This window comes from Pinus tabuliformis, chromosome 4_1 (genome assembly GCF_031772625.1).
Source record: "Pinus tabuliformis cultivar Carrire ecotype Pingquan chromosome 4_1, CPIR1, whole genome shotgun sequence".
NCBI lineage: Eukaryota > Viridiplantae > Streptophyta > Pinopsida > Pinales > Pinaceae > Pinus > Pinus tabuliformis.
The window spans coordinates 655,326,842-655,352,967 of NC_142303.1; the positions used below are offsets into that span (position 1 = coordinate 655,326,842).

At 38.2% G+C, this 26,126-nt stretch overlaps 1 protein-coding gene across 2 annotated transcripts in view; it reads right to left on the reverse strand.

The window, feature by feature from the left end:
• Positions 1–354: 354 nt before the first annotated feature.
• The window catches only part of LOC149177784 (fruit protein pKIWI502-like), a 78,062-nt gene continuing 52,290 nt past the window's right edge, over positions 355–26,126 (reverse strand). The window contains exons 5-6 of one of the 2 annotated variants that reach the window (XM_089420203.1): positions 3,329–3,416; positions 355–965 (exon numbers count right to left, since the gene is read on the reverse strand). In XM_089420203.1, the coding sequence (XP_089276329.1) occupies positions 3,354–3,416 (63 nt within the window). In that variant the 3' untranslated portion in view covers positions 355–965; positions 3,329–3,353. The remainder of the gene's footprint in view (positions 966–3,328; positions 3,417–26,126) is intronic. The other variant, XM_089420204.1, reaches the window with a different exon arrangement.

Consider the following 26,126-nt stretch of genomic DNA (forward strand, 5'->3'; position numbering starts at 1 on the left):
TCACATTGTCTGCACTGATATTATTGCAGTATCACTGGTAAATTCTTGGATTCATTCTTAAACACTCAATTATAAACTGTGTTTCTGTGTGTAACATAATAAAATTAACGATCTCTGGTATGTAGCATACTCATGAAAGACAGCTTTTTATTTGCTTCACAACAAACTCGTTGTTTCAGAATACAGATAACCGCAACAAAATAGTCAACTGAAGTCGAGCAGCGACAAGATGAGCCTGAGAAAGAACTTCACTTGTGACAACATAACTCGTGATTCGGTTTACCATTGTTAGAACTTTAAAAATTGTACGAAGTGCCCTTACAAAGTGTGTCTTACAAAATGAAGCACAAAGACTGATACAATAAGAGCACCGATGCACGTTATTATTACTGAAAACTGAGGTTAGAACAAAATAATTATTAAAAACCGGCATGTTACATCGTGCCAGCTTTTGGCCGAAACTCCATCCAATACATTTTTGCCGAGAACAATGTAACCTCTGATGAAAAAAGATGGTGGAGAACATCAAATCAATGAACAATTCAGAAGAACCAAATGCTTCTGACGTTGGCTGTTGACATACGACATAATAAATTAAAACTAACAGAGACCTAAAACATTGAATAAATTGATCGGGCAAGATGACCAAATAAATCATTTTTCCTGAAAACTAAATGTGGCAGGGCAATTCCGCCCTTCATAAATATGGAAATCAGGTGCTAGAACTAAGCAAAGGATTTTGTGCACAACGGAGGGAGGACATATCCTTCGGTAGACTGCATTATTGTGCTTGAACTGAACTGGTAATAGAACATCTGTAGATTTACATGTCCATTTTTCATTGCTTCAGATCTTTTGGAAGAACATGCACAGCATAATTGCAAAAGAAAGTATTCTTTCCCTGGAGAAGTATCCAAATATTATTTAAAGAATGTATTTAATTCCGAACTGTGACTCCTCAATCTCTGCAAAAGTGCCGAAGTGCAAGCAAGTGAATTAGTGAAAAGACGCACCAAAGCACATTTTCATTATTCAAATGAACTCAATTCTCCATTTATCACTCCCCTTCAACAGAACGGTGTAAATTAAAAATCATAATACATAAAACATGGAAGATATGAAAAGCAAGTAAAAATAAACAAGACTGACTAAAATTTTAACTAAACCAATTCTGCCAGACACCCAGGGTCACATCATCCCAATAACTTTGATCTTTTAGTTTGGTCTTCAAAGCGGTACTCCATGAATTAGAGATAACCTGGCAGTTTTGATACTATTTATGGTGTTTATCGCATTTAGTTCGTTCTGATGGTGGCTTCCCTTCTAGCCCTTTTCTTTTTGTAAATAATAAATATAGACGTGTGTGTACATATTGTTTTATTCAATAGTGTAAAGGAAGCATTTATGGAGGAGGAAAAGAACCAAAAAAAAGACGTGCACAACCAAGCATTTTCCAAAAGATTATCAATTTCAAAAAATCAAGAACTAAATTCTCACATCGCAAATTAAGGAAGAATAGGCAGACCAATATTGAGCACCGTTTGCAACTCTAGAGGATTTTACTAAAGTTCTCATCAAATATTCTCGCATGTATTATTAAATTACAGAATATCTAGTAAACCCATTTATATCTTACAGACACAACTGGCAGTAGCAAGACACTCGGAAAGTTGAGATGAAATTTAAATGAAAGGAGTTTTAATGGTATTAGCGACCTCTTGTGTCTCAAGGGCAACTGCCTATATGCTAGCCGTAAAGACATCCAAAATACAGGCTGCATGGATGTTCTGACAGACCGTCAAGGTGAATTCTTACAGGCCCAGGAAGGGAATAATACTGTGAGATGCAAACCCACAAAATCATGAGGCCAAATAAAGGAGGAACACACTTTGGCAAGCAAGAAGTGGAGCCAACGCAAGAACTCAAGGTTCAAAGTTAAATTTTAACGAACGAAAATTCAAGCAATTAAGAGGAAAAGTTACAGTTAATTTCACAGGAAGACGGAAAGGAGACGATAAGTTCTCGAAGAGAAGGCATGTTAAAAGGAAAATTCAAGCAATTAAGAGGAAAAGTTACAGTTAATTTCACAGGAAGACGGGAAGGAGACAATAAGTTCTCGAAGAGAAGGCATCAAATTAAAAATCAGAGCACAAGCAACAAAGAAAGGAAACTTCCCAGAAGGGTAGGAACAGATGGTGAAAAGTGAGGATTTTTCACCATCGAGTAAAGTTCAATTCTCATGAGGTCTGCTTACTCTGGAAGCCAGGGGGACACCTCGAGGTAGTGGTTAAACATGTGGTTGCACCCAGAGAGATTATATCAATGGTCTTGTGACCCGTGCACACACATGTGGATAAAAGCACACCTCCATGTCCTTCATATAAGTCAAATATCATTAGCGTGATAGGATTTCAAGGGTTTCGATCTGTAAGTTGGCCAAATTTCAAAACTCACTGTGGTCGATAGGAGACACCCAAAAAATCCAGCCATGTTAAGGGTTGGTGTGGCCTAGGCCGGGTGCAGTCCTTAGGCGATTTTGATGGCTTAGCAAAAATCAAATAAAAAACAACAAAATAAAGAATGGCCACAGTTTGAAATAATGCAAACTCCTCTCAAAATCTGGCGTGCGAAGCAAAAAGAAAGTAAAATGCACATGATCCCAACAACTCCTGCAACACTTTAACCAATTCCTGAGAGACCATAGGCATGAATTCCTCAAATTACAAAACCAACTCAAACTTGATAAATTCCAATTGAGGATAAACTGGTTCAAATTAAGTTCTGATTTTGTGTCTATACAACTAAACAAGGTGAGGTATACAAAACCTTGGAAAAATCTGCATAATCGGACGCACATTTCATATTGCATGATACAATGAGAGATTCTAATTAACAAGATAAAGAAAGGCAATAAAAAGATGGTTATTACAAACGATTCAACTTCACTTCAGTATATAATATCAATCACAATCTCTAAACCATCCTAACAGATCCATAAGTTTACTTGAAAAAAAAAATGTGTCATGTGTGCATAAGTTTGGACAATAATAGCCCAGTGGGTTAGAAGAGATCAAGTGGTTGAGTGCTATGATTTACAAGGAGGTTGCACAATCAAGTCCCCATGCTGGCTGCTTCTGTGCATATCCTAGGCCTCACTCGATATCCCTGCCAGGTTAGGTTGCCGGAACTACAACCATCTGGTTTACTCTAGGTAACATCCTTGGAATGAAGGGAAATGCAAGGAGAGTTTCCCAGGGATGTGCATTTTAAAAGGAAAAAAATAATAGAGTGCAGAAAATTATAAGAAATATAGGTGAATGATTATTACCCAAAAATGTGTATCTTGCAAATTACTAAAAGTTTTTCAGGATCCTTTCCTTTGATACACCATTTGATGCAAGAAGGGACGTAACATCCTGCAAATGCCAAAAATGGTACCAATTAGAACCACTTTTCAGAAGGCAACTCCATTCAATCCCAACAGAAGAAAATTCAGTTAGTCATCCTAATTTTAATTATATTCATAGCATCCATGTAACCAATTCAGAATTTGTTTATGGGCAATGTCATTATAGGCTCATTAAAGTGGGGCAATTAAAAGTATGCCAGTTCTCATACCAAATTGATAGACATTAGTTGTTTAAAAACAAGTCTCAGAAAAATACACTCCATGTTCTCAGGAGCAACAGGATGATGAGAAAATATTTGACAGTCAAGAATAATTTTTTCATAAAGGAGGATAGTTGATGCCCACAACCACCCCTGCCCCCTCCAGCTAACACACCCACCTCAAAAAGGCTATCAGATTAGTCATTGGGCAAACCTCAACCAATCGTAAGTTCTGAACCATGTTGATCACAATCTCCCTTCTACCAATGTAGTTGATATACAATTTGTCACTATCTACGTCTGAGCCTATATGTGAAATCACTTAACCAATTTCTGTTTATTGTCTGTGAAATACCCATATTGCTTTTATGGAACGTTATTTAAAGAGGAAGAGATGAATGTTGAGAACATCTGTATCAAAATTCATTACAGAAAACATTGAGAAAACAATGCTCAAATCCATGAGCTATTGTAACACTTTCAGTAGCCATGTTTATTTTTTCATTGATTCTATACCCTGTTGAAGGATTCTACTTAAGTTACCATTTTCAAAATGGTGTAAGCACGTCAATAGAGACTTGGTTTGTTTGTTGATGAAGTAAAGGTGTTCTGTAAGTTTTAATCCTGTACAGTTTATTGCTGCAAATAAATTCTTAATAATACATAAAAGATGCAATGGTGCATACACATTAATACAGAGATTTTACCCTGGAAACTCAAACCAGGAAAACCAGAAAGAGTTTTCATTCTTTTTTACAATATTACAATACAATATATATGTATATATATATATATATATATATATATATCGTGGCATTCACAAACCACCAATTCTTTACCCTGGATTAAAATACAACCATAGTTCCTTAACCAAATTTACAAAACCATGTGCCACAAAATTGCTAAAAGTGAAAACCATGTTGAAAACCGCCAAAAATGGAGGGTAAAAAACTGTCCAAAAATATTTTTCGGGGCACTGCATCTAGCACAATTTACAGCGATTGGAAATTGTCGCACAAATAATATAACACATACCCAACATGTTTCATTTCCCACCACCAAGGTTCAAATCCCCCCATGTACATGTCAGCACTTCATGGGCTGGCATGCACGTGCAAGCAGGCTGCTTAATGGAGTTAGGACCAGGTGCAAGTGCTGCATGACTTTGGCAGAAGAGATAACCCCCCGCTGTGGCTGCTTACCCAAAGTGTAGCTTTCGGGGCACACGAGATGCTTCTGCTCATTGTAATACCTCATATAGGACAGTTGGCACTTGCTTGTGTTGATCAGAAGCCCCTCTCAAGGTGTAAAAATGTAATTCAATGATTAATTTGTTCATTATTTCCCAAGGGATGTGAACATGTATTATCAATGGTTGATGGCTATCCTCATAATATGTGGAGCAGACTCCCTTATACTGACAAAAACTCCTACCCAGTATTTTAACACTTCACATTAACGATGTTTATTATGTCACAGATTCAACACCCTTTTGACAGATTCTACACAAGTTACTGTTTTCAAAAGGGCGTAAACATGTAAATGTGATAACCAATTTGTTCATTATTCCCAAGTGATGTGAACGTGTACAATCAATGTTGATTGTTATACTTATGTGGAGTACAATTCATTATAGTGAAAAATAAGTTGGAAAATGTAAATAGTTTCGGTCTTAATAATTGTCTTTGTACTCATGTCAATATGTATATCTTATGTAACAAGCAAAAGAAGAAAGAAAAATTATTATTTTAGAGCATGGGTTTCAGTTTCTTGTTCATAGTCTTCTACGTAAAAGCATGTTCTTCATGCTTCTAGGGTTTTTTAGGTCATAGGATTTATTTTCACGAGTCAAAAGAGTCAATGTCATGATTATAAGACCCATCTGGGCAAGATGTACCTTGTAAAAGAATTTATTTTGAGTCAAAGAAGTCAAAATAAGCCTCCTAGCACAAGTCAGCCTTGACAGAGACAAGTCAGCCCAGAGAGGGCTATTCGACCCACACAGATGAGTATAAATAGAAGTTGTTTGACCTCATTTTCTCACCAATTCGATCTGCAATCAAGGAGCTCGATCTGAAGTGTGAATTTCAAGAAGAAGGTCAAGAAAGGCAAGGAAGGAGGAAGCAGAAGCTAGAAGGAAGAAAAATTGAAGTTTTGCCCTAGTTTTTCTCTCACACGTGCGAAATCACTGCTGCTGTAGGGGCCGAAGTTGCAGAACTACTGCAGGTCCGAAATCTTGAAGCTGGGGGCCAAAATTCTGAGTTTGGTGCAGTTCTGGAAGGATTTGTCTCTTGTTGACTTGGTTTGACTTTGACCTAATTGGAAGGTCTTCTTGGAGGGATGACTTGGTGCTACGAGGAGGTTTGGGTCTTGGTTTTCTCATTTGAATCAGATTCTACACGGGAAGAGATTTTTTTGGGTTTGCCCTGGCTTGGAGCCTAATTTTTGTGTCCATTGTCTTTACTATTTTTGCTCTTGATAATTGTTTGATGAAGAAGATCTAATAAAGAAACATAATAAGATAAATAAAGTTCACAAGCAATTGTTAAGGTTAAGGAGAAGTTGAATTAATAAGTTGCCATATTGCATTCTCCAACATGGTATCAGAGCTAAGGTGAACAAAGTAGCTAAAAAGATCATCTTGTGGACACAAAGAAGGGTGTGTTTGTCAAGGGGGATCATTTACAGAACGACACAAGGAAAGAAGAAAAAGTACCTATTGAAGATTATGTCAATACATCATCTTGAAAAAGAGGAAAGCATCAAGAAATTTTGGTATCAATCATCACTCTTTGAAGTTGTTGTTGAAGGCATCCTAGAAGCCATCTTTCTAGGGCATCATTGAAGTCTCTTTGGTTAACAAGTATCATATTGTTATTCTATGTATCAATCTACAGGGCATATGGGTTCTTTCTACAAGGAAAGCAATAAGCTCGTTGGTTCATCAAATTTACTTGCATGGAAGAAAAGAATTGACTTGGCATTCATAGAACAAGAGAATGGAATATGTTCTTGGTGAAGTTGTTGAACCTAGCAAAGAAAAGGCTCAAGAGTTAGCAATGTACAAGAAAGGAGAGATAAGGGCACAAATAATCATTGTTGAATCAATTAAGGATCATCTTGTTCCCTTTATTGTTGTTTTGAAGACATCTAAAGTTATGTATGATAAGTTGGTAAAGTTGTACTTTATAAGTACATCAGATGAAAAGATTTCATTGAGGAACCCACTATATAGAATAAGGAAATTGAAGGATGAAGACATGGCCTCCTATCTAATGAATGTTTCACAAATAAGAGATCAGTTACGTAGGCTTTGGGAAACTATTTCTGATTCTAAAATGACCATTTGTGTGCTAAATGCTTTGCCACCTTAATGGAGGAGTTTTGCAACTACCATCTATCCAAAGAAGAATTCTACACTCTGTTACACCGGAACCGCTCCCGAGAGGTGGGAACCCCGTTCCAATGGTTCCTGCGCTTCTGGGAGCTTTGGAACTGTATGGGAAGGTTACCTTTTCAATGGGAGTTGCCATGGGAGTTAGGGAAAGTTCGCGGAGATTTGAAGACTGTTTTTTTGGAGTTCCCTGGGGTTGGGGAATACAAAGCCTATAGAGAAATATGTTGCACTGCCCACAAAACACGAGCCTATGTTGAAACCTTGGCAGGAAGAAAGGCCAAAGACATCCTTAGCACCAATATCCTTAATTGAGAAATTGGAGCAATCTCTTGATGGGTTAAGGAAGCGTTTGGCACCCGAGGTAAGGGCGATATTTGGGATGTCATGCTAATTAGTATTTGTTTTGTTGTTTATGTATATAAATCGCAGAAGATTGTGTGTGCATATTGTATGTGGCAGTCAATGCTTAAGCATTAGAGTTATTTTTTCTCTTAAGAATAACTAGAGAAACATATCAGAGAACTGATAATGAACTTGATATTTTATATATATAAAAGGGAGAGACTCAGAGAAACACCAAGAGAATATATTTATATATAAGAGAGATTCTATATTTATTATTTATATATTTAAATTGATTTGAATATTTGAATATTTTGATTCAATATTGATTTTGATTATTATATAAATTATATAATAAAAAATTAAAAAATTAAATATATATATATATATATATATATTACTGCTCCCAATTAGTCGTTCCCTATAAATTTTGGGGAAACCTCTAGCCGTTTCGGACACTAGTACCCAAGTTCCCAACATTCCCTCGTTCTAGAAACTCATGCAACATAGATTCTACACCTTTCGATGACTCAATGCATCTTGGAAGAAACTAGGATCAAGCTATGAAACCGGATTCGTCCCCCAGGCCCATCGTGTCCCGAATCCGGCGAATTGGACACGATTAGAGCAGATTCGAATCTGAAAATCGGGATTCGTCGTGTCCGACCGGGACACGATCGAATCTGGATCGTGTCCCGATCGGACACGGCGAATCCCGACTTTCGGATTCAAATCCGGAAAAGGGGATGCCGAAAGGAAGTTTGCATATGCAGAGATGACTTTGGATACAAAGGAGGAGGATGTAGCAGAGAAGAGCAATGGTGACCATGATGATGAGGACAATGATGCTGATTTTGATGATGACTATGAGGATTGATGACTCGTGAGTCATGAGCTACCCACTGTCTTGAGGCTTGTATACTTGTAGTTGTTTTGTATTTGCTATTTCTATTTTCCATTGGCATTGCACTACCTACGTAAACAGTAACACATTTTGATTTTGATGACTTAATGAGAAAACTACAATATCTTTATCTTTTTATCTTGTCTTTCTACTATTGGATCATTGATGAATTGAATATGTATTATAATTTATCATTTATGTCACAATTGTATTTGTAATTTTGTGTGCATAATGTTACTTTATAAAACTTACATCGAGATGAAGATCTATGTTTCAATCAATGAATTTGTATCATGAATGAGAATGTGCAAAAATATCTAATTTATATATATATATATATATATATATATCCGAACGTGTCCTGTTCTGGGGGGTCAATGTGTCTGTATCTGACACGTGAATTCCCGTATCCGTCGAATCTCGAATCCCTGTGTCAGGTGACTTAGGGATCAAGGCAAAGGATGACATTGAATCAGATGAAAAATCTCAAGCTTTCACTGCAAGAACTAAAACTGAATAAGGGAAAGTTTGGAAAGTTCAAGAAGAAAGTAGATATGTCCAAGATTCAATGTTTTGGATGCAATGAGTATGGACACTATAAAAGGAATTGTCCTAACAAGCATAACAACAAAAGAAAGGAAAGAAGTGAACCTCACATAGCTGAAGAGAAGGGAGAACCTAAGAAAAAGCCAAAAGGAGAAGATCCAAAAGATCTTTATTATTAAAGGTCTCCACTCTGTCAGGTAGAAGTATTAGAGTCTACTTGATTGAGTTGCTTTGATAAAGAATCATCTAGTTTGCAAGAATGAAAAGGTTAGGACCATTTTGCAAATTACTATTCATCCAAGCATTATCTAACATTAAGTTAGAGGTAGTCATTTTGCTAAGAGGAATCATCAAGATCCTATAAGAACCATCATTTTGGAAGGTTCTTGGAAGAAGCATTATGACAAGGTTGGTATATATTCCATATAGTATGGAAACAATACTCTTGAAGGATGAAGGAATGCAGATGGTCAAGTTGCAGTCTTTTAGAAAGAAACCTATTTTCTATAAGATGCAAGCTCATTTAAGAACAATGGCTAGATGGTTATTTGAAGAAACTCTTCTCTAGGGTAGGATTCATATGTACAAAATCTTGCAAAAGAAGTTGGTCATAAAAATATGTTTGGTGAATCTTCCATATAGTTATATGATGCTTGAAAGAAGAATTTTGATTTTCTCAACATCTCGTATAGTCTATGAAGGAAAGAAAGGGAGTTAATAAGAACAAATCCAAGGAAGAAATTGTAATGTGGTAATCAAGTTCGATCCATGGGCACTCTGATAAATACATGAAGGAAGATTCATGTGGAGATGGGTCATGCAGAGGAATGTTGGTCTCAAAAAACTCAAGTAAGTTGATTTGATGAGAAGGCCATCATGATAAGGTAAGTCTGATATTACTATTTTAATATTAGTTATCTTGTTAACATATTGTTTTGCTACCTAGAAGGATATTGCAAAAATACATGATGGCAGCTAAGGAAAGTTCAACATATGTTTTTGGCAATGTTGTGGTCAAGATGTTTGCATTTTGGGATTAATAGGTAGCAAAGATAACCTGAAATTCGTGTTCGTACAACAAAGGTCACTTTCAGTAGGAGCTATGATTGGCTTGAAGATTGATAAGGCTCAATATAATGACGATAATGAAAGAAAAGTGATATAAAAAGGTCAATGGTCTGAACCCTGTCACAAGATTGAAGGAAGAGGATGCCTCCAAAGATACCAAGGAAGGAAGAAACCATGCAGCGATCTCCACAAAAAACAGGTAGTTGATACTCTTATGAAAACAAGCTAGAAAGATTGTGGTTATGACTTCACAATTGAAATGAAGTGAAAGGATCTCCTCTATGCCTTAGAAGAAGTATGAAGTCTCCTAATATTTGTAAACGAGTTAGCATCTATTCCAAGTGGGAATAGGGATCTCTTCCTTGGTTGAGGAGTGATGATAAACATCACATGTGCATTCTCTTCTTTGTGTGTCATGCACTTAACCAGGACTAACAATTGTAAGTCTAAGTGAAGGCCATGGAGAGAGAATGGTGGAGGATTGAATAAGCATCTACGGTTTCCTTGAGGATAGACAATCCAAGAAAGGAAAGGTACCAACACTCTTTGAGGATAGAACAAGTATCCAAGATAAGAGTGGTCGAAGAGGACCGATATTCTTTGAGGATTAAGGATTGGAAATCCAAGATAAGAATAGTCCTAAAAGTACATGCCCGGTGAACATCCAAATGGGGTATGTGCCTTAGAAGTAGTGTGGTATCTCACGTAAAGCCTCCCAGTATAATGCTCTAGAATGACATTGAGCTTGTCAAGTTAGGCCTCAATAACAGTGTTAATGAATGTTGATGCTTACAAATGACTTATCAATCCAACTCTTCTTATGAGAACTCTTCAGTTTGAGAATGGCGTTGTACTAGTTGTACAATTATAAATACCTCCCTAGTTAAGAGAGAGTGTTGGAAAATGTAACTAGTTTCAATCTTCAAAATTGTCTTTGTACTCATGTCAATATGTATATCTTATGTAACAAGCAAGAGAAGAAAGAAAATTTATTATTTTAGAGCATGGGTTTCATGCCTCTTGTTGATGGTATTCTAGGTAAAAGCGTGTTCTTCATGCTTCTAGGGTTTGTTAGGTCATAGGAGTTATTTTCATGACTCAAAAGAGTCACTGTCATGATTATAAGACCCATTTGGGCAAGATGTACTGTTAAAATTGGAAACTAGGGCCAAACTCCACATGTGTCATCTTATTTATGATGACTAATATTTTTCTTGGATTCCTCTCTCCGAAAGGTGTAGGATTGATCTAAAGATCATCCGATTCTAACATGTACAAATGAAGTTATGCATTTATTTTTATTATGGTCAAATTGTGAAGGTCGGCCAACAAACTTATGTAAGCTCAGAAGCCCAACAGTCACATCTATTCATCCTCAACGTTGCATATAAATAGAAGGTGACTTAGCCTCATTTGGACACACTCATCTTCACACTTCTCTCTATCTCTTCCTCATTGATTGGGTATGGATTTCTGGGCCTCTCTCTCTCCACACGTTCGAAATCTCAGGAGAGCGAAATTTCAAGAGGCCAAAATTTCAGGAGACCGAATTTCTGGACAGTTTGACCAAGAGTTGACCAGCATGCATTGACCTCCTTTCACTGCATTTTTGTGAGGGTTATCTCTGTTTGGGAAGGCCGCATTTTTGGGCACAGAAATCGAGGCTAAACGTTGATTGTTGACCAGCATTGACTGCAGCTAGGGTTGATCAAGGGTTTCCCCACATTGGGGTTTGTCCTTGGTTGTGCCACATCTTGTGTCCTCTTGTCTTGGCTTGTCTTCTACTGTTTATGTTTATGTTCTATCAACATTTTACTTACATGTTTATGTGATTGCTAAACTGAAATTGATGTTGGGCTCATAAAAAAATTGAAGTAAAATTGCTCTAAAGCATAGAACATACCATTGTTGCCTACAATTAACATGGTATTAGAGCTGAGGTGAAGACAAAGCCCAAGCAAGAGTGAAAGAGAAATCACCAAAGACAGTGGGACAAGGACAAAAGGTTGAATGGGTTCCTCATCCTACTTCCCAACCTAAGACAAGCTCCATGATAAATCGGACTATCATGGATGGAATATGTCTCTTGATATGACCTTGGAAGAAAAAGAAGTGATGGATTATGTCCAGGGTAAAATCCTTGAACCTCCTTCAAATGCACCCACTGCTGTGAAGACCAAGTACAATAAGGCTGAAGTCAGAGCGAAGAAGATTATCAGGGATTCCATTGACAAGCATCTGGTGGCCTGTATATTTGAATTGAAGACCTCCAAGGAGATCTACGACAGGTTGGTCAGCATGTTCAAGGTTTGTAATTCTAATCAAATTCTATTTCTCAAATATAAGTTGAAGGCTATTAAGAAGGGAAAGGACGAGGATATTCAATCCTATTTCTTGAGAATCACTGAGATCAAGAATGATCTACTCTAGATTGGAGAAGTCATTCCTGACAGGGAACTTACTCTCACCACCCTTGGAGGACTCCCCCCTGAGTGGTATGTATTTAGAACCACCGTCCTCAACAATGATCGAATTCCAGGGTTTGAAGAATTGATGTCGAGATGCATTCAAGAAAAAACAAGAATGGTGGAGCAAGAAATGCCTTCTAATAGAAACAACCCCACTGCATTCTCCGCTCATGCCAAAAGGAGAAATAATGCAGGGTCTAAAGGTCATTTCCATGGAAAGTTTGGATCTAAGGGAGGTAGGAAGGGCAAGTGCTTTGTTTGCAATAAGTTTGGCCACTATGTAAGGCAGAGTCCAAATAGAAGGGACACATCGCATGAGCCGTGTATGTTCAAAACCAATGCCCTCATCAAGCATTGGACTCCAACACTCCGAAAGAAATGTTCACTGGTAAGAAACCCGATGTCTCTCATTTTAGAATTTTTGGAAGTCTTGTATATTTTCATCTGCCGAAAGAGAAAAAAACAAATTGGGTGCATCTGGGAAGAAAGGAATCTTTGTGGGCTATAATGAAAATTCTAAGGAATATAGAATTTATGTGGCTGGTCAAAAAGAAGTTGAGATAAGTCATGATGTCACCTTCGACGAAGATATGGCCCTCAGGAAGCTAAACAACCTTCCTATCCTAAGGAAGGACAAAGAAGCTGACACCAGAAACCAGGGTGCAAAAGAAGACGAAACGATGCCTGATGTTGATGAACCTATGGATCCTATTGATCCTCCTCCTCATGAGCCCTCATCCTCCACAAGGAGACCCTCATGGCTTAGGGAGACTCTAGAAGATGTCGAGAGACACATTGCATCAAGGGGGACTTTCCGTGAAAGCAAGAAGCAGAATTGATATCAAGGATATTTGACCGCCATGAGCACTATCATTCAAAATGAGCCTTCATCATTCGAAGAAGTCGTGAAGCAACAAGTATGGAAGGATGCTATGAATGAAGAATACGAGTCAATTATGAAGAATGATGTCTGGGATGTGGTCCCTAGACCCCAGGACAAATCAGTTGTCACCTCTAAGTGGCTCTACAAAATCAAGCATGGAGTTGATGGAAGTGCAGAAAAGTTCAAGGCTCGCTTTGTTGCTCGAGGCTTCTCTCAAAAGGAAGGTGTAGATTACGATGAGATATTTGCACCTGTTGCCCGATACAACACCATTCGCTCGATAATAGCCCCGGCTGCCTCGCAAGGATGGAACCTACATCAGATGGATGTCAAGACCGCTTTCTTGGAAGTCTATGTCGAACAACCCGAGGGGTTTCAAATTCATGATCAGGAATCTCATGTATGCAGGTTGAAGAAAGCTCTCTATGGGTTGAAGCAAGCACCCTGGGCACTCTATGGGTATCGTCAACTCATAGGAGAATTGATGTTCTTGGTGAACTCCCGTCCGGACATATGTTTTGTAGTTAACACATTGAGCCAATATGTGGTTGAGCCTCATCATATACATTAGATTGGTGCCAAGAATCTTCCGAGATATCTTTGGGGCACAATCACTCATGGACTGAGATACACTGCCGGAGATGTGAGGCTGCATGGTTATTCTAATGTTGATTGGGCTGGCAGTGTGGTGTATCACAAGAGCACTTCTGGATGTTGTTTTCTTTAGGTTCTGCTTCGATATCCTAGATGAGCAGGAAGCAAAAATTGGTTGCCTTGAGCACCGCCATGGCCGAATACATAGCTGCTAGTATGGCCTCCTGTGAAGTTGTCTAGTTGAGGAAGCTCTTTAGTGCATTGTTTGGACATGTATTGGATACCACCGTGATCCTCTGCGACAACCAGAGTGGGATCTGATTATCAGAGAATCTCGTGTTTCATGATCGCTCCAAGCATATAGATATCAAGTACCACTTTATCCAGGATATGGTACAACGAGGAGCAATAAGGCTCCATCACATTGGGACTGATGAGCAGGTCACCGATATTCTGACAAAGCCCCTAGGGAAGGTCAAGTTCTTGGCCTTCCGAGAACAACTTGGAGTCGTGGAGAGACCCTCTTACGAGGGTCCTGTATGAGATGGACATTGAGCTCTGGGAGCTCCGAGGGGCTTGGGATACTTCTTGAAGCGATGAGCAACCATAGGGTGAGTGGTTCAGCCTTCCCCTAGTGGTTTGTTGTGTACAAGGTGAGTGGTTCAACCTTCCCCTGTGATACCCCTTGGCGACATGTAGGCAAGATGAGTGGTTCATCCTTCTCCTACACAAACATCCTACCCATGCAGTCTAAGACTCGTTGGAAGTACCTCTCATCTGGCCAATGAGTAGAGAAATGAGGACATGGACCATAGTACTACCGATGGACGCATCGTGTAATAACGTACTCCCTGTGCTAGGATGAACGATATTGATCTGGGATCAATTGGAACTAACTTCGGGTCAGTAAGAGTGGTATGAGACACTCTCTTTTGATTGGGACAAACTTCGGGTCAGTAAGAGTGGTATGACACACTCTCCTTTGATTGGGACTGACTTCGGGCCAATAGAGAATGGGATGATACATTCTCGATCACTTCTTCTTCTTCATAGTTTAGCAAAGCAGAGCAGTTGCATTGATGGCAGAGATAGTACAGATTGGCAAATGGATTAGTACATGGAGTTCTCCCTAGTTGACAGGGAGTGTTAAAATTGGCAACTAGGGCCAAACTCCACATGGGTCATCTTATTTATGATCACGGATATTTTTCTTGGATTCCTCTCTCTGAGAAGTGTAGGATTGATCTAAAGATCATCTGATTCTGACATGTACAAATGAAGTTATGCATTTATTTTGATTATGGTCAAATTGTCAAGGTCGGCCAACAAACTTATGTAGGCTCAGAAGCCCAACAGTGACATCTATTCATCCTCAACGTTGCATATAAATAGAAGGTGACTTAGCCTCATTTGGACACCACTCATCTTCACACTTCTATCTCTCTCTCCTCATTGATTGGGTACAGATTTCTGGGCCTCTCTCTCGCCACATGTTCAAACTTTCAAGAGAGCGAAATTTTAGGAGGCCGAAATTTACGGAGAGCAAAATTTTAGGAGGCCGAAATTTTTGGAGACCAGATTTCTGGACAGTTTGACCAAGCATTGACCAGCATGCGTTGACCTACTTTGACTGTGTTTTTGTGAGGGCTATCTCTATTTGGGCAGGGCGCATTTTTGGGCACGGAAATCGAGGCTAAACATTGACTGTTGACCAGAGTTGACAACAGCTAGGGTTGACCGCAAGTGGGTTGTTTGACCAGACTTTGATTGGGCTGAATTTGACTGTTTTGAGGGCTATTTTATCGTTCATGTTTGGAGGCCGAAGTTGATTGAAGTTGACCAATTTGTTGATGGTCAAATCTGCCCTGTTGACCAGCATTGACTTTTCTCGTTAGGGCTCTTTTGCTGATGTTATAAATTATCAAATTTGTAAATTGTACTCTCTCTCTCTCTACTGAACTATTGAAGACTAAAAGAAGATTTGATCAAGGGTTTCCCCATAATAGGGTTTGTCCCTGGCTGGTGCCACATCTTGTGTCCACCTGTCTTGGCTTGTCTTCTACTGTTTATGTTTATGTTCTATCTACATTTTACTATCATGTTGATGTGATTGCTAATCTAAATATTGTTGGGCTAATAAAGAAATTGAAGTAAAATCGATCTAAAGCATAGAACATACGATTGTTGCCTAAAATTAACATGTACCTTGTAAAAGAATTTGTTTTGAGTTAAAGAAGTCAAAATAAGCCTCCTAGCACAAGTTGGCCCTGCTAGAGACAAGTCGGCCCAGAGACTGCTACTCAACCCATACAGATGAGTATAAATAGAAGTTGTTCGACCTCATTTTCTCACCAAATCGATCTGCAATCAAGGAGCTCGAACTCAAGTGAGAATTTCAAAAAGGTCAAGAAAGGCAAGGAAGGAGGAAGTAGAAGCTAGAAGGAAGAAAAATCGAAGTTTTTCCCTAGTTTTCTCTCACACGTGTGAAGTAGTTGTGCTGCTGCAGGAGCTGAAGTTGCAGAACTATTGCAAGTCCGAAATATTGAAGCTGCGGGCCGAAATTCTGAATTTGGTGCTAGGACAAGGTTTTGGTCTTGAGGTTTGGGTCTTGGTTTTCTCATTTGAAGCAGATTCTATAAGAAGAGGAGATTTTACTGGATTTTCCCCTTGGAGGGGTTTTGCCCTAGCTTGGAGCCTAATTTCTGTGTCCATTGCCTTTACTATTTTTGCTCTTGATAATTTTTTGATGAGGAAGATCTAAAAAGAAACATAAAAAGATAAATAAAGCTCACAAGCAATTGTTAAGGTTAAGGAGAAGTTGTTTTTATTGCTTCCATTTGCATTCTCCGACAAAAAAGTTGTCGAAAACTCATACGCATTAAATGATTAAAGTAGTCACTAAGGGTTCTTTAGTTTTTTATTTCCTTTTTTATAGTTCATATTGCATAACTGACCATAAACAAAACAGTTGTCTCTGACTTATAATCAATATCATTATCGACAATGCTAAGCTAATAAATTGTCAATATTTAATAACTGGCAATAGACAAAAGTGGATGTCTGATTTATTATCAAGATCATCGTGTTTACAAAGCTAAGCTAATCTGTACTGTATGAAAATGACTGCATCATTAGCACCACAATACATGTTCCTCAAGGAAATCTCAATAAACATTCCAAAACTGTTGTATTAGAGGAACTATCAACTATACTCTCTTTTTTGGAGACAATTAATAACTGTTACTGCAATGGTTGCTATGACAATCCTGTCCTTTTGATGTGGCTAACTTCCTCATGGCTGTACTTTACAGTTGTTGGTAATGGCAATATTTACTACTTTTGAGGTGATGTTCTATCGTCTACTTAGTGTCGGCCTTTGCCATCAAAAAACTATACTGATGTATCTTCCAAGATGCAGAAGGACCATTCACTACCTTCCTCATGGACCCAATTTATTTATTCAAACTTCAAACATGCCACCTCGAGTTGAGAGGGACACAGGACCAACTGATTCACATCATTTCTCTGGCTGAGTCCCACACCTTTGGTAGGATAAAAAAATCTGTCTGATTATACTTGTAGATCTCCAAAATCAGCTAACAACCAACATCGTATTAGACCCACTCAAAGAGTAGCTAAAGCTTAATGCCATGGAAATCTTAACCAGGGTCTCTCAACAAAGAATTTGGGATGGTTGATGAAATGCATATATAACTAATTTTTCTTCCTTCAGAAGCTTTACCAAATTACTAGAAAAGTACCATTGCTTGAAAAGCTTCTGCATGATGACATCCTTTAAAATTTGATAGGTATTCAAAGAAAACATTTTTGGAGGATGAGAAGATCCCCACTAACAAATATATTGCACTGTGACTTACACAATCTAAATCTCTGCATTTGACTCTGTCCAAATTACATTCTACATCTTCAAATTTAGTTTTCTATGTATTTAACATGATTTCAATGTTGGTCATAAACGAAAACTGATATCATAATATCATGCTTAAGATCTAAGTTGCACAAATGCTGGTACAGAAAAAGTTCACTATGGGTACATGATGGCAGTTCCAAAATTTCAAAAAAACAGGAAACATAGTGATATTAAAAAATAGAAAATATATCTGAAAAAGATAAAGAAAATTATAGCCATCATTATTAATATAATTCATACTTAATACCATGTAAAAGTATGTATAGTTTAGTTGAAAACCCAAATACGTCTTCATATATAAGACAACATGCCAAGTAGAGAAGTTATAAATGACTTATCATGTGGTTTTATCATAAAATTTTGAAAACCCTGCTAACTTCAAACCTAAGTCACATGACTCGGGGACAAGTAAACACATGGACGCAAGTCTCCGACATGGGATACGTAAACCACCCAAAACATGACCTAGGAGACAAATAAATAAATGTGTGCGCACGATTTTAAAAAATAAAATAAAATAACAGAGATAGAATATAGACATAAAGATGTGATTTTTTCAACAATTAGAAAATGGAACTACATCAATCAACTCGAAACAGGGTATTTTGAAATTTTCACACAAGTCAAACACCTTAAGCAACCACTCACACAAACAGATCAAAAATCAGTACCCCAGCATTAGAGTGGTTAAAACCTCAAAAATGGAAACAGTTCATAGCCCCAGCTAACACGACCACTTGGGGAAATAAATGCACAAGGAAAAAAATTATGAGTTTCTCACAATCAATCACCAGAAAATATCTCTCCTTTCTCTTTAAATATAAATCATGGACCAATGGAGTGTTAAGCCACGTATCAACATAGTCATTAGTATCAAGAAGAAGATAACCATTGGAACATTTTATGTCAATAACATATTGTTACCATCAAATTAAATAACTGCAAATGCACACTAATGCACACTAAGGAAACACAAATTCAGGATCTCAATCAATGACAGGAATGGGTCTGCAGCCATGAACCCCAAGTAACTTACCTAGGCATTACAAGAGGCACAAGGACAACTTGGAGCCATAAAGACTTAGTTTCAGGTGAGTCATCCTACTAAGAAGTCCCCCAATTATGCTGCACTGATGTCTTCCATCATTGATGTAGAGCCTTCCATCATTGAAGAAGGCTAATTCAGAGCAAGTGTTGTGAGATGCCATGGCAAAGGAGTGTCACTCTATTTTGCACAATGATGTTTGGGAGATTGTGCCAAGACCAAAGGGGAAGTCAATTATTGATTTCAAGTGGTTGTACAAGGTGAACCATGCAACTAATGGAAGTGTAGAGAGTCCAAGGGCAGAGCCACTACACAAAGGTTCTCCCATAAAGAGAGCTGACTATGACAACATTTGCTCCAATTGCAAGATACACTTTTATCAAGGTAGTTATATCTCTTGCATTTGATATTGGTTGTCTCAATATCAGATGGTTGTAAAAACAACATTTCTGAATGGAAAGATTGATGAGGAAGCTTATACCCATGCATGTAGGTTGAAGAACGTTGGAGATCCTAACCTTTACTATTTGTTTAATAAAATTGATTTGTCAATTTTTGTCCTATATGGGATATTCTAATCCTTACAGCTCGTGTTGAATTTCGTAACTATGGTCGGTCTTCATAATGTACATTTTGGTCCTTAATGTATTTGTAGACATGTTCTTCATGTCGGTTGAAAAAGAAATGAATTCAATTTTTTTAATTTAAATATTTTGACTCCTAAAAACTCAAGTCGGCCCAGCTTCATTGTGGCACCCATTCGGCCCAAGAAAAGACTATAAATATGTGACATTTCGTCCTCCTCCAAGGCCAAGCAACTCGCATCATCTGAGGCAATTCACATCTTTTCTATTCATGGATAATTCGGATGGTCTGAGGCAAGAGAAGAGCAAGGATCATCTTTCAAGGAAGCAATATGAGGGGTTGAGGCATAGTTGCGGGGGAGCACCTCCCCCCCCACCCGATCCCGCTCCCAATCCGCGCTCCAGGCGGGAGCGACTCGGGAGCGGGTAGGGAGCGTGCTCCCTAAAAAAAAATCGCTCCCTGCATTTTTGGGAGCGTTTTCGGGAGCGTTTTGCCTTTTTTGCAATGATGTTCCAAATGCAATTGTTTTTCAAAGAAACAAATGTTAAATTCATGGTAATGTTAAATTCTTAAAGTAAAAGTGACATTCTCTTTAATCTTCATTTTCATCCTTTTACTTAAATTTTTAACATTACCATGAAATGACTTAGGATGTTTGAGAGTGGTTCCAACCTCACTGGATTTCATATGCAAAAAGTAGAATTTTAGATTTCATTCAAAATCCAGCAGACTTATCAGTTTTTCAGGATTTCAGGATTGCATTGTTTCCATTGAATTTTGTCATGTATTAGGGTATGGAACTCGTATTTAATCAAGAGCACCAATCCCTCTATGTACCTTGATGTTAGTGACATTGGTTTTCGAACTCCTCTATCATGACCCTCCTAAAAATGTATGCATCACTCAAACAAAATCTTGACTTGACATGCTATGCTTTATCTATCTTATGTTAATGCTTAGAGGGTGATATTAATGACAAAGATCCCTATACAGATACAGAGGTAATGACAAAGATACCTCTGGATATTAATGCTTAAAGGGTGATATTAATGATAAAGATCCTGATTTTCCAACAAGACTAAAAAATTAGACATTTCTCGTTGTGGCAAGAGGCCCAAGCATAAGCAATAGATAATAGATTTACTTGTCTTTTCTAGTTTCTAGTAGCTTTTATAACTATTGACTCTTTCATATTTATTATGATATTTTTTTAAACAATATAAGACAATTTAAGTTTGAAGTTGGCAATTATAACTCAGTAGTAATGAATTATGAATATGATGCTTCGTGAAAGTTGAAAGTTGTTTCATTTCATGTTAGATATTATTTGTTGTAATGGCTACACTTAGTTTACAAGTACAACTTTGGTGATCAATGATGATAAATGTTATATATTGGATTTTGAAAGCTTGAAACTTTAAGATTGATGAATCATGACTCAATATGTTGTATGTTACTATGTTACTAACTTGTGGACATGGTTGATGAAGATTATAACTTCTAGATGATTGTCGTTATATGGTTCAATCTATGGTTTTTTATGTTTTTTATATCTAATTCATTATTCTACATGTTTTTGTTGACATATATGTATCAAAATATAAAAATATAAAAAACGCTCCGGGATTCGCTCCCAAACCGGGAGCTTTTGAAAATGTCGCTCCCGCACCCGTTTTCACTCCCGCTCCCAAGTAACACTAGGTTGAGGCAAGCATGCGGAGGTCTGAGGCAAGCAAAAGGTCAGCAAAGGATGATAGCACTCTTTGTGATGAAGGTTGAATCTTTGTGGTGTTGAGATTTGGGGTACCTATGGGATGAATTTCCCCATAGGAACCCAACTACCCCAAAGGAAAGCCCATCTTGCCCCAAAGAGAATTTATATTGGATAAAGGAAAATATTATTAATGATGTATTCTTGGCACTCCTTAATGTGACAACTTTACTTGGGCAAGCCATCATCTAAAAGAATTCATATTAATATATTATGTGGCAAATAATAATTTATTGTGGCACATCTTCAAGTCGGCTAGGCTTGTAAAGGCCCTTTGGAGGGCTAGTCGTTGCATCAAGAAAAGGTTACAGGTGTAAATAAAGGTGGATGAGACCTCATTTGAGATTAACCTAGAGAAACATCTCTTATGTGACATCTGCCCAAAGGAAAAGGAGTTAACTTCAGATTGAGCCGCGGGACTAAAGAACAGACAAAGTTGAGAAATGTATGGTCTTTCTTGTGTTAGATTGGAACCTGAGTTTGCTTGGTATATGCGCAGGACTATCCAGAGTTCTCATTGTGATTCACTTAAGTATCTTGTACCCCTTTTGATGAGGTCGAGACCCTAAAAATGGAGGACTATACATAGATCTATATCTCTGTGATTCGCATTGCTTTTCTGAGGCTCGAATTATTTCTCTGTGGCTTGATCTATATCTCTGTAATTCACATTGTGTTTCTGAGGTTTGCTATTTATCTGTGGCTCACTATGAATCTCTGTATCTAATCCTTGTGGCTCGCAACATCTCTGTGGCACACAATAATTACAGTGGCTCGCATTATAATGGCTCACATACATTATTTATCAGTGGCTCACATTAATGATTAATCTATTTATGGCTTGCATCTATGGCTCATTGACAGATTTCAGTGGCTCGCTTTTGTTTTGTGGCTCAGATCATATCTGTGGTGGGTTGCATCTCTTATGGCTCACATCTTTTGTGGTTCACATTATCTATCTGGAGGTTTGTATTAAATCTCAATAGCTCGCATCCTTTCTGTGATTCACATTGCAATCTGTGACTCACATTCTTTAAGGATTGCCTTCCCTGTGGCACGCATTGTCTCTGTGGCTCGCATTGTATCTGTGGGCTTGCATATGTTCCTCTGGATCGCATTTATTCTCTATGGTTCGTAATTTTCTGTGGATCGCATTGGTTCATATTTGTTCTCTATGGCTCACATTTACTTTTCTATGGCTCGCAATCATTTTTCTATTTCTTGCATATCTCTGTGACTCACATACTTTTTGGTATGGCTCGTATTCTCTGTGGTGTGGCTCGCATTCTTTGTACTTCTCTGTATCTATATCTATGGAAGGACAAGATTTATGGCAGTTCTATACATGCTAGCAGTGTTAATTGTGTTTATGGAAAACCTCACAACAGTATGACTGTGATAAAGATATATGGCAAGAATGACCTTGAGTGATAATCTTGATAACAATATGACAGCAGTAATAGCAGTGACCTGTGATATGACAATAACCTTTTACATGGTAGCACATTGACATGGCAGTAACTTTGATATGGCAATAACCCCGATATGACATTTAATGATATGGCAGTGAAACTCTGATATATGCAAGTGTATCTGTGATGTATGGCTTGTCTCTATGACATTGACTTGACAGAGAAATATGTTACTTGGAGATCTACCTCCCTATACTTGTCTGCTGCCAGGTTTGGCCTAAGAGGCCTAATGCGTATTGAATGTTGAAAGATGTGTCTCATGCTGATTGTGCTTTGCATCACAGCTAAACATTTGATGAATATCTAAGAAGAAAAATCTGGTTGGGTTTTTCACCTTGTGGGTTTTGTCCTGATCTCTGACCTAAATCCTGGCGTCTCTATTGTGTATGTTTTTCTTCTATTTTTCCTTATTGTTCCACTGCATTATTATTGTTATTGTTCTCTCTACATAATGGCTAATGATGATATGATATTTTGGGGTGAATATAATGTGAAAATGTTGAAAAAGTTTTAAAAAAATGCAAATATCTACAGCAGAGAACAATCTAGCCCTAAAATTAACATGTGGAAGATTTCTGTTGAAGGACGAATCTGTGTTGAAGGTCGAATCTATCTCTGTGACAGCCTTGATCTTTGTGCTGAACTGAACCTCTGTGAAGAGACTAACTTTTCTGAGGAAGGCAGAAGACCTTATTCCAAGCAGACATGATCAGACACAGTCCTTGAGGGCAGAGGACTTGACTAGGAGGTTATTGGACTAGGTTTGACCAAGTTTCTCTGATGGTCATTTGACCTAGTATTTGAATTGGATGCACCTTCGTGGAACTTAATAATTTCTCTAAGAAGGGTTGTTGGGTTTTCCCCCATGTGGGTTTTCCCAGGATAAAATGTTGTGTTCTTGTGTGGCTGTCTCTTTATGATCCTACTGGCTTCTTGTTTATTGTTGAGATCCTCTGTATAATTTCTTTATGATAAATATAATTGCAAGAAAAAGGGTTAACCTAATAAGATCATAAGAAGTAATTATCAGTTTAAGAGGATGCTTGTAAAAATCAATATGGTACCAGAGCCATGGTGAGAGAGCAGCCCTGAGGAAGAAGTCATGTCTCTTGCCCTAGTTCAAGAATCAAAAATTTGTCCTCCTATTTATAGAAAACCTATATTCTGCCAAAGTCAATACAAGACCGAAATCTGACCTATAGAAAGAATCCCTAATTCTTGAGAAGACCGAAAGTCTCACAAGGCTGAAGAGCCTCAGAAGTAACCTCAAGCCGAAAATCTCAGAGCTTCAGAGGTCTGAATTATCTCCAAGGAAAAGATGGCTGATCATATCATAAATGCAAAGGTTTCAAAATTTAATCTCAGATAGGCCAAAGTCCTTATCTTACCTTAGGAAGTTTGTTTGCAAGGAGTAGGACAACATTTATCTAAACCAAAAGGACTCAAAGATAATCTCAGGACCGAGCCTCATGAGCTTTTCAATGATCAAGAAACCTCAGGAGCCTTAAACTGTGACCAAAAAATGGTGGAAAAGCCAGCCTATAACTGTTTTTGTCACAAGAAGACATTGGATCATTAAGGGATAGGCCGCAGATCCAAAAATAGTTTGTCTCAATATTATTAATGACAAAGAGGTCTCATGAATGACCTCAGAAAATCCTAAGATCGTGGAAAAGCCTGCCTTCAATTTATGTTTTGATTTGTAACTTGTCCTTGTGATTCGTCGAGTCACCGTTTTGATCATGAATCATTAGAGCCTAAGAAAACTGATTCGTCCTCCCCCCCCCCTCTCCCTCCTCGTGTCCTGAATCCCACGTGTTGGACACGGTTCCCGAACACACATGTCTGATTCATGACTCGAGTGTGTTCTAGCACATGGGATTCGATGGGCATGCGAACCCAAATTCGATGGGCCAGCAAGCCCTGATTTCAGGACATGTGCCCCACTGAAAACCGTGTCACATGGCTTTTAAAGCCCGATTTGGACCCATTTTTCACTCATTCTTGAGTGTCTCTCTTGTTGTGGGTGTGCGGGAGCGACTAGCAAAGGGTTTGGGAGCATTTTGGAAGTGATTCAAGCAACAGGTAAGTGCATATTGCTTCTATTCTTTTTGCATTTTTGCTACAACATTTTCCATGTCCATTTTTTTACATGTTTGTGCATTTTTCTTTATTTTTTTACAGCATTCATGGTTCAATCAAGGGCAGCAGGGAAGGGGCAAAGGAAGGGAAAGAATGTCCCCATTGGTGATGCCCCTCTTATTCCAATTTCATCAGGGTCTGCAAGTGTTCCCTCTATTGGAAGTGGGGCTGCAACAGAAATTTCAAATGTTGGGGGCAAAATAAATTTAGAAAGGCAGCAAGCTCAAGAAAGCAAATATCTCTTGTGGAAGTATGTCAGAAGAGATCAAGGGCCAGGCAGCAAGTTGAAGGGAAGAGGCAATGTTTCTTGGAATTTGGAAATGCAACTATTGCAGCAATCATTTCAAGAGCACTTATTTCCGTGTGGAAGCTCATTTGTTGGGCTTACCAGGTTGTGGAATTGGAGCATGTGCAAATGTGTTTGTAGCTAAGAGGAAAGAAATGGGAAAAAAGGCCAATGTTGGTGTGGCAAGGGTGGTTGCATCATCTAAAAAACAAGAATGATGATCCCCTTCCATTCTTGAGAAAAAGCAGCAGCAAATTTCCATTTGAGAGTTTTGGTGGGGGTGTGGGTCAAGCAGCAAAAGGAAAGGCAGTGGCACTTGGTCCAATGGACAAGATTTTTCAGAAAGAGAGACAGGAAGAGCTTGATATCACCATTGACTCTTTTCTATTTGAACTTCATATCCTTTAATGTTGCACACTCACCTTTATTTCTTGAGACGTATCGAGCTCTAACTGAAGGGGCTCCATCAAGGTATATGCCACCTTGTTCAGAGAAGCTTAAAATCACATTGTTGACTAAGAAAAAGAAAGAGGTGGACAAAATGCTTGAGCCTATTAAATCAACATGGCCAACATCCGGGGTTAATATTATTTCTTATGGATGGACATATCCAGTACGCCACCCACCCATCAACTTCATGGTGTCTTCCTTGAATGGACCAGTTTTCTTGAACTCAGTGGATGCACTTGGACAATACAAGGATGCATAATATATTGGTGATTTGTTCATTAAAGTTATTGAAGATGTAGGTGTTGATTATTGTGTGCAAATCATTACAGACAATGCACATGTTTGCAAGGTTGTTGGCATGATTGTGGAAGCTAAATATCCACAAGTATTTTGGACACCCTGGATTGTCCATTCCTTGAATTTAGCACTTAAAACTATTGCTTCTGATGTGCCTTGGATTGGAAGTGTTATTGAGGATGCATAGCATATCCGCAACTTTGTACAAAATCATACAAATGCCCTCACAATATACAAGGAGTACACCCATCTATCATTGTTGAAGATTGCAGATACACGGTTTGCCTCTTCATTCATCATGTTGAAGAGGTTGAGGGAGGTCAAGACCGCTCCTGG